Source organism: Synchiropus splendidus, chromosome 8 (genome assembly GCF_027744825.2).
Source record: "Synchiropus splendidus isolate RoL2022-P1 chromosome 8, RoL_Sspl_1.0, whole genome shotgun sequence".
In the NCBI taxonomy this organism is placed as follows: domain Eukaryota; kingdom Metazoa; phylum Chordata; class Actinopteri; order Syngnathiformes; family Callionymidae; genus Synchiropus; species Synchiropus splendidus.
Genome location: NC_071341.1, coordinates 4,939,964 through 4,949,402, shown reverse-complemented (window position 1 = coordinate 4,949,402; position 9,439 = coordinate 4,939,964). Strand labels below are relative to the sequence as shown.

Sequence of the window (9,439 nt, the reverse complement as noted above, 5' to 3'; positions counted from 1 at the left end):
CATTCATGGCCCCACCTCCCGAAGCTTGGTTAACGCTCAAGAACATGACTAATTCATGGAGGATTATGAACTGGAGACAGAGGCCAAGGCTGGGATTGCACCAGTCCTAAACCTCCATGCTAGGTGACGAAGGAACTGCACACCCCACTTCCATTTTTTATTTACTTATCAGCGCTTGCATTTTTTGATTATTATCACAGCTGACCCAGTTTTCTTGGCCTTAGCTGTTTGGCTGAAGTTTTGAGAAATATGGAGGAACCAAAATAAGGAGCAGGACAGCAACCGTCATGGCAATTTTATCATCGTCCTTCACAGTAGAAACGCGCGGGGCTTGTGATGAGTCGAAGACCTGTGTGAGGGAGCAAAGCATGTGAGGAGTCAGTGCAAATGCGGATAAGAAGTTGGGAACTCGCTCCCGCTTCCTGTCATTCTTCAGGAAGCTTGACCATGCAGGGATGAACTTCTGTCTTCTGTATTACGTGGCCCTGGTTTAAATAAAAAATCTGAAATATCTTCCCCAATACATTCCTACTCTGGAAAAAAAATCATTAATTTAAGCTAGGTTAGTTTCCTGGTCTGCACCAACCCTAGTCGTTTCATGTTTTCTTTTAAATAGGTCACTTTCTCCAGAGAAGATCAAGCGCATCCACTCACCAAAGGTTGCCATCAGACACACTGGGTCAAGAACAGAGATTAGCTTTGTCTTTCAGAGGCAAATGTCCCAAATTAAATGCATTAAAATAAAAGCAGGGATGCAATTTATTCGCAAAAGACGTTTTTCCTTTCTTTAAGATCGAATCAGAAATTCATTCAGACATTTTCATGACATAATGATGACTTATCTCTAGATTATATATTTTAATGTGATGGGGATTTTCACTTGGTACGGTGGCATATAAAGTGACAGATCACTTTCCTAATTTCAACATGGCGAAAAAAAAAGAAAAACATTTTGTGGAATGATACTCAGGGGGAGGGAGGATAAATAAATCAAAACAACAGTACAGCAGTTTTTACTCCATGACTGCATTCGTTGAATAGGCCTTTGGCTGACTTGCATTCTGCTGTTCAACTATACCTACATGTATCTTCGTTTAGTTTGTTTCGTACGTTAAACAGGATCATTATGAACAGTGGAATTTGTGAACTGCACACATCAAGAAACCAGAAGCAGATAAAACCTCTAATGGTCAGTAATGATTGAACACTTGATTTGTGGCACCGCCGTCAGATTGCTGATCCGCAAAATCTCTTCATACCTTCTGGTCTTCTAAGCAGATCATTTGTGGCTGCTGTGTGCAGTGAATGTTCTGGTATGCACTTGGGGTCACATAAGCTTCGGTTTATTGGAACAATTTAAGACAGACCATTTTGGCTTGAGAGCAACTACTCACTGCATATTTGACCATCAATTTTTAATAATTTGGATATCTTTCCTTCTTTGAAGACACAAAAATAAAACCTGTCTCAGTAATATTAACAATATTATGAACCTCATCAGACTAAAAAAAAATTGAGAAAAAAAACACTTACATTTTAGTCTGAACATGTTCTGAAGATGACGGTGCAAAGCACTTTTACAGTATTTGTGCTATATAGATATTTTTATTTGGCAACTACTCTGTTTTTGTTCATTTTATGCTTTTTATGTAAACAACAGTGTGTACAAACTAGCACAGTGAACCACAACCCCAGGAAATGTTTGTCATTTTTTATCTTCATACAATAAAAATGAAATCAATACAAAAGTTTGGTTGGTTGCTTGGAACGTTTTTATGTGGATTGAGGGGTTCTAAAAGATGGTCTTCTGGCCTCCTGAATTAAATAGAATACGTAAACAGTTGACTGTTCTAAGTCCCATTTAGAACCCCAATATAGAGCATTTTAGAAGGTAGACTTCATTGCAACAAGTTCAAGTTCCACTTTAAATAAAGGGTTTGCAATCCATTTTGCCTTTTGAAGGCGGTCTTCTTTAGACCTGGTGGAAAGTGATAAACTAAAAAAGACCCAAATATAAGAAATAAATATAGTCCAAATGGGAGGATGGATTGATTCCTCCTGCCTTCACAAATCAAATGTCCAAAAAAGAGTCAATATGGCAGCGCCTGGAGTGGCTGAGAGGTCTGAATAAATACACACATGTCCGGAGCGCAGCACACAGTCAAAAGGCCGCCTTTTTTAGTCCCGCAGTTTCTGGTCATCCCACTGTGCCAGGGCGTTTTGCGGTGATGGGTCAGTACAAACAACCCACTGACCTTCTTCCTTAATCTCTCTCTCTGTAAAGCTATCAATGTCTTTGACGGTATGCACTTTCGGTTTGGGGCATACCATGGGATATTTGGGTTGTTTCTTTCACTTGTCAGGAGGGATTAGCTGCTGGGCCGAGCCACCAAGAGGAATAGTATGGGGACAGAATGACCCCCAAGTCCAGTGAAAGTATGAGGAAGTGGCTGGTTCAGGGTCAGGCATTAGATTCAGGGTTTGGAGCAAAATGAACATCGCAAACACCAAAACACAACACAGAAGAGCATTTTAATGCCTGAAACTCTCTGCCAAATGAACACTACGAACAGAATAACTTAAAAAACGGTAGACCTAACCCTGTCGTTATCCATGTCAGCATTCCCAGTCCATCCATTTCTCACGTGAGGAGTTCCTTCATCCCAAAAGCTACCAGACAGTGCCTTCACTCATTTCCGAGGGTGGGTGGGACAGGTGGTTGTTGTATCCGCTGCCATTCAGAGACAGTGAGGTAAAGGGTGGACTCGGGCCAAATACTTCTGAAGAGATGCTGTGCAAGGGTCCGGGAATGCCGGGCTCGGGGCTGGGCGAGTCCCCGGGGTGGTGGGACATGATGTCAGAGAAGCGCTGCACCTCACTGGAGGGGTGGTGACCTGGCAGAGGGTGGTCCAAACCGCCGAGGGGTGTGCCAGTTGGGCCTGATGAGGGCACGAAAGGGAGATCAACGGGAGTTTGAGCCTGCGATGATGGCGGCCCCTGAGGGAAGAAGTCATAGTTTCCTCCCGGCCCATAGTACTCGCTTTGATAATCTGGAAAGCAAGGAAAAGGAATAGTCAGAACAGATGGGTCACACATTCTCTTAATGCGCTGTTGCTCTCTCTTTACTCTCTCTCTGTCACTGTTTCATTTTTGTTTTTTACCAACACTATAAAAATATTGCACTTTTAGAAAGACAAAAAAGGTAATTATTATTATTATTATTATTAATACATGTCATTGCATATTACTCAATGTCAATGAGCAATGTTTCCTTTCCAATTTCATATATATATATATATATATATATATATATATATATATATATATATATATATATAATGTTGACATGCCTTATACGGCAGCTCTTCACGCAAATATATCTTGGGGATTCTTTTTGTGATTGTTTGATCGATAATACAATTTGGCAGCAAAATTACACGTGACGCAGGGGTCGTTCTTGCTTTTACCTCCATAATAGGAGAAGGGGCCATTTGGAATAAGCTCTCCGGGCTCCAGCCGGTCCACCAATGTTCTCATCCGTCTCGGGCTGCGGAAGAACGCGTGTCTCCGGGCACCAAGTGCGCTCAGTTGCTTCATGCGTCTCTCCTTCGATCGACGGTTCTGGAACCAAACCTGGACACGCAGCACGAAGAAGGACAAAAATGCAATTTAGAACAAATGCCACCAAGCGGAGAGGCGCGTGTTCTCAGCAAGAACGCTCACAAACGCATCTCTGATCATTGTTGAATGATAAATGAATCATTATTATTGGTCATATTTCGATCTGCAAGGCTTCAGTTATCGAATATAAAAGGGAGTGTAATTAGATCCGTGTTTATCTTTGCATCATTTTCTCCGAGAAAATAAGTGTGCCCGATGAGCCGGTGCGTAAAATCTGCGAGGCTGCGCGCCGGAGGAGCCTGCGCCCAATTATCGTCCCGGAGCCACACGTCTAACCTCCCTGATGATCTTTTAACCCTCCATTTACTTCAGCCGGGCTGCGGGGCCAGCGGGGGCTTCAAATCTGCAATTAATACTTAATGAGCGGCTTGTTGGCCAGATATTAGCGGGCTGCGAGAGGTTATCATTTCCTAATCTATAGGCCGGATTCCTTTAATTGCGCCCGTGCCTTTTCCCCACTCACGCTCATGCATGTTAGATCATTTGCTGCTCTCGTTTTATCGCCATAAATCTGCTTTTCTTCCATTTTGAAGCGACAGGAGTTTAGCGAACCAATGGGCCAATATAAAAAAAAAAGTGATGACTGATACCACGCTTTGAACAAGCTATACCCCAACGATACTACTACTACTAATAATAATAATAATAATAATAATAATTGCAACCGGTATCTTGTTTGTATTTCGTTTCTGAAAGAAAGTAAGTTGCAACAGCATCGTCTCCATGGACGTTGCGAGTTTCTTTTTTTTTTCATATTTAACTTATATTCATCGTGATATGTCGTCCTAGATGGCATTTCCTGGATGGCATGCCAAGTGTTGTGGAAACCAAGTCCACATTAAACGTGGAGTGCACTTAATGCTGTCACCTACTCCGTGTTCTACTGAGAACGCGCAAAATTCAAGGTTTGGTGTGATTGTGATGCATTCGTATACTTTGGCATACATGCATTTCGGTATTTGCTGAAAACGCGTTTTTGAAACTTTCATATCACACGGGGAAGCCGAAATCGCGCAGATCACTGCCGCTCCCTGAGCTTCCATTGCGCTTCGCCGAGCGCCAAGGACGCACAAAAGGCATCACGTGCGAAAAGTCTGATGGTTGTTGGCCTTTCTGCGTTACATTCACGCTGTTACGTCGGATTTTTGGCACATGCTGAGATAAGTCAGTCGGAAAGGATGTCATGTTACCTGGATGACTCTCATGTTCAGTCCGGTCTCTTGAGCAAGCTGCTCCCGGATGTGTCTGGTGGGTTTCGGCGTGGCGGCGAAGGCTGCTTTCAGGGTCTCGAGCTGTTTGGCTTTGATGGTGGTCCTCGGTCCCCGTCGCTTTCCGCCTAAATTCTGATCGTCGTTCTCATTGTTGACCGTCTCCTTGTCGGACAGTGCGGCCATCTCCGTGTCCTTCAAAACCACGTCGTCCTGGAGGGGGTCCTGAGAATCCGGGGACAGACTGGGGTCGCTGCACGCCGTGACTGAAGAATGACATCATTTTGTCATCATTATTAGAGAGCATTAAAGTACATTAAAATCTGCGTCTGCAAAAACGGGACTAAACTTGTTGGGCAAAATGAAGGCAATTATGTAAAACCTATTATTTAATAGCGAATAACGAGCATTTTAGTGAGCAAAAATAAAACGTGCAATTTAGCGGACTAGATAAATAAACCTTCGACGTCTCAACACCTGTTTAAATGACAATGTCAGAACATGGAGTAAATATTTCATACTTCATCAGAAAATGAGAGAGGACTTCTTAATGGTGAGCAGAAAAATATTTTAAACACCGACTTCTTGTCCATTAATATATTCATACCAAATTATCCCATGTTGTTTGGCAAACGCTTAGCACAAGCAAAAACAAAATACATTTTTAAGAATTTACTCTAAAGAAAAAGATGATATTAATCATTATACTAACACATATATTTGTAAATTGCATTCCGTTACCTAAGGCTTGCGTAAACCCATATATATATATATATATATATATATATATATATATATATATATATATATATATATATATATATATATATATATATATATATATATATATATATCCACACTCACCAGAGAGTAAGTTGGTGTCTTTGACGCTGGCGTTGCTTAAATAGTCTTCCTTGCAAACAAACTTGTTCTCGTCGATGATGTAAAGCTCCTCTCCGGTGGAAAGTTGTTTGTTACACATCATACAGGTGAAACAGTTGAGGTGAAACACTTTACTCCGGGCTCGCCGGACCAGGTCGTTGGGTGAGATGCCTTGCGAACAACCGCCACACTTCGTCCCGAACCGCCTAAAAAGGGAGGAAAGATGTTAAATTAGAAAGGCGTCTGGGAAAAAAATAATGTCAAGATACGGTCAGTATAAAAGGAATGGGGTCACATATTTCGCTCACTGCGAGATGTGAATTAATAACAATAATAATAATAATAATAATAATAATAATAATAATAATAATAATACCCATTCGGGGCACTTTTCTAACTTTATATCAAACACGTGGATTGTGGATTAAACGTTGTTTGGGTGATTTCAAACATGCATTTCTATATATGTAGTGTCGGATATATTCTGATACAGCGCGTAACACATAACAAGAGGAATCGATTCACCTTTCCAAACATACTATGCGCCTGGGGGTTGCAGTTCAGCTCTTTAGGTCAAATGTTTAAATCAACAGTCTTCTCACCGCAGCCCATAATCAGCTATGTGTTAGAGAAATGTGTATTGGTGTTGCAGCAGTCGCTGCCTGCGCGTCTGCGATTGCTTTGTCTGTGAGCCTGATCTTGTGGACATATTTTAACTATTCAAATCCACTTATCACGTCCTCCTCAGCCGGACTCAGCAAACACACCAGGCCACGGCTCAGGCTTGATCCTGCGTGTGCAGCGCATAAAAAGCCCGCTCCCCTCCCTCTCACCCACCCAAGTGTGATTTTCCTCGATTTCCCAACAAGCCGCCCCCCGTGTGCGCTCGCTCCGCGCACTTCTTTTTGTTGTGGTTTTGCATGAGAATCCAAATTAACAAGCATTTAATTACTCGCGTCTAATCAAAGCTTCTCGCCTCTGCGCGTCCCACGCTGAGGCCTGCGGCCACGGCCACGCGAGCACACCGACACTATGGTGTGCACAAACACACCTGCTTACATAGGTAAACAACATCTCCACCTCAGACCAGTAAAACTTTTCTATTGAACTTGCAGGTTTTGATTATTTTTGTTTGCGTGTTTTGGTTTGGTTGTTCTTTTTTTAAACTATTTCCTAACTATTTCCTATTTAACTAAGAACGAAAAGAAAGCAAATGCATTTTTAAATCGGTCCCAACAGATACACTTGAACAAAACACAAGCACTCATCCAATCTTCTTGCGTCCTCTTACCTAAAGAAATCGTTTTTGCAGTACAGTCTTCCCTCGCGAGAAAAGCATTTCTCTGTCAAATTACATTTGCATTCGCAGCACTGGACACACTTGACGTGCCAGGCTCGGTCCAGCACGTTCAGAAGGAACCGGTCCAGGATAGGCCTTTCGCATCCGGCGCAGTGTACCATGGCTTTGGTTCGATAAAGACTCACAGGAAAATCAAACCTGACCTCTGACCGAAACTTCTTTCAGTCTTCCGGGTCAATGTGGTAAAGGTGTCTCCCAGCGAGCTTTAAAAAAAAAAAAAAATCCAAAAACAAGGGCGGTTGTCAGCGTCCTCTGTCTCTTGCGGTTTTAAAACCACAGGCGGCAAAATAACAGTCTTGTATGAATCCACTATTTGTGAGGACCTGCAAATCGGATCAGTTGAGAAGCGGGTCTGGCACTGAAGTAGTGAGATGCTGTGGAGACAAAACTGTCACAAAACATGGAGTCACGCCGAAGGATAACTCAGCGCACTCGAGCACAGCTGGATATCCATTCTTCCGTCCGCACCGTCAGCACATGCGCGCACAAAAAAATCTTCAGTCCACCGGCAGCTCCACCAACCTTCAGTTGGATGCGGTCTGGTGATCGTGTACAGACGCCCCTCTCCCTCTCACGAGCGTGTATGCCGGGATGCGCTGGTTCTCACTATAGACTGTGATGGTCTAAAAGGTTCAGCCTCAGCCTTATCCCCAGCCTGCTGACGTCATGCCGCCGCCGGGACCAATCAGAGGGCAGTGGGAACCGTCAAGTCTCTCCCATCAGAACCCGGCCAGGGCTGTTTGCCTTCTATTTATGCCGCACACCCAAGACACAGATCGTCAAGAATCCCCTTACAAACTGTCATTTGTTGGTGCGTGAAGGCGGAGGGCGAGCATCGCACACCATGAGGGGAGACACTTTTTCGGTCGCTGAGCGAGGCTTCTCCTGGTCATGGAGGGGAGCACGACGGAGAGCCGTAATGACAGGTAGATACTTAAAGATTCAGCACTGTTACAACGTGGGAAATAGCCAACAATGCAAACCTGAGGTCAGTAACTCGTGCAGTGAATCATCGTTTTTCCTTTGTACAAATTCCATATATATATATATATATATATATATATATATATATATATATATATATATATATATATATATATATATATATATATATATATATATATATATATATACATATATATATATATATACATATATATATATATATATATATATATATATATATATATATATATATATATATATATATATATATATATATATATATATATATATATATATATATATATATATGCCGCTTCCTCTAGCTCGGGGTCCTGGAGCCCTATTCCAGCTGTCATTGAGCGCGAAGCGCGAAGAGAGGAACCGATAGAAGTTCGGACGACTTCATTTTTACTGAGTTGATATAGTGGTAATATCAGGAGGGAAGCTATAGAAACATATAGAAACACGAGCACAGCAATCGTGTATTTATACCAGTCCAGAAGAAGTCATGTGTCCCTAAGGCGACTACAAGATTTTTCGTAAAATGAAGAAAGAAAGAAACAAGTATATCATAATTCATAAATGCTGTTGCTCAGAGGCAGACGCGGGGAAATTGAACCTGCTCACGCTTGGTTGTAATCAGACTGCTCATCTCACGGTCATTCATTTATGGTTAATTGGCGTCGTTTAACAACATCCAATAGAAACATATATTATGAATCTGTCATCGTATGGGACGTTTGGAAGCGTCCCACTGAACAGAGAGGCGCATTTCTCTCTTTGAAGCTTTATTGACCTCTGTGAAGGAAAACACGGGTTCACTTCTGCGTCATGACGCGAACGCTCCAAAACCGCTCTTTTCTTTTGTCACCTCAACACATTTTTTTTATCAGTCGCGTGAAAAAGTGAAAGACGGAGAGGCTCAAAAGTTGACAGCTCCATCAGCTCGACCAGGTCCAGACACCTCGGACGATTCATTAAGGGGGTCCAATTCACTTCTAGCCCACCTGAGAGCAAATAGCACAATCCATGACTTGTCGTTTCCTTCCTCCCGACACCTTTCCTCACACCTTCCACTTGCGCTAACTGGAGTATTACTGTAATGACGGCGAGCGTTTAAAATGCCGAGAAAATGAAACATAGATCATGTGAATCTTCCCGTCTCTGCTGCATGTCACGCGCAACGAAACCCCGCGCAGCTGCGTCTGATGCAGCCCTCCTCCCCCACCTCCACACCCCCGTCAGCAGGGACATGTGTCACCACCTTTCAGAAATCCACACCAGATAACGATTCCAAACATGCGCTTCGGTTTGCGCGTCACCACCTCCGTATTTTGTGTTTTAATTTCTACAGCCAGGTAAA

The 9,439-nt window shown here is 42.7% G+C and overlaps 1 protein-coding gene across 1 annotated transcript; it reads right to left on the bottom strand.

Annotated features, from left to right (window-relative positions):
* Positions 1–222: 222 nt before the first annotated feature.
* Positions 223–7,732, bottom strand: lhx1a (LIM homeobox 1a). The gene is made up of 5 exons (XM_053873005.1): positions 7,063–7,732; positions 5,754–5,977; positions 4,872–5,155; positions 3,468–3,633; positions 223–3,050 (listed from the first exon to the last, which is right to left on the bottom strand). Exons 1-5 carry the CDS (start codon positions 7,230–7,232, stop codon positions 2,671–2,673), a joined length of 1,224 nt encoding a protein of 407 aa, XP_053728980.1. The 5' UTR covers positions 7,233–7,732; the 3' UTR covers positions 223–2,670.
* Between the last annotated feature and the right edge of the window lie 1,707 nt (positions 7,733–9,439).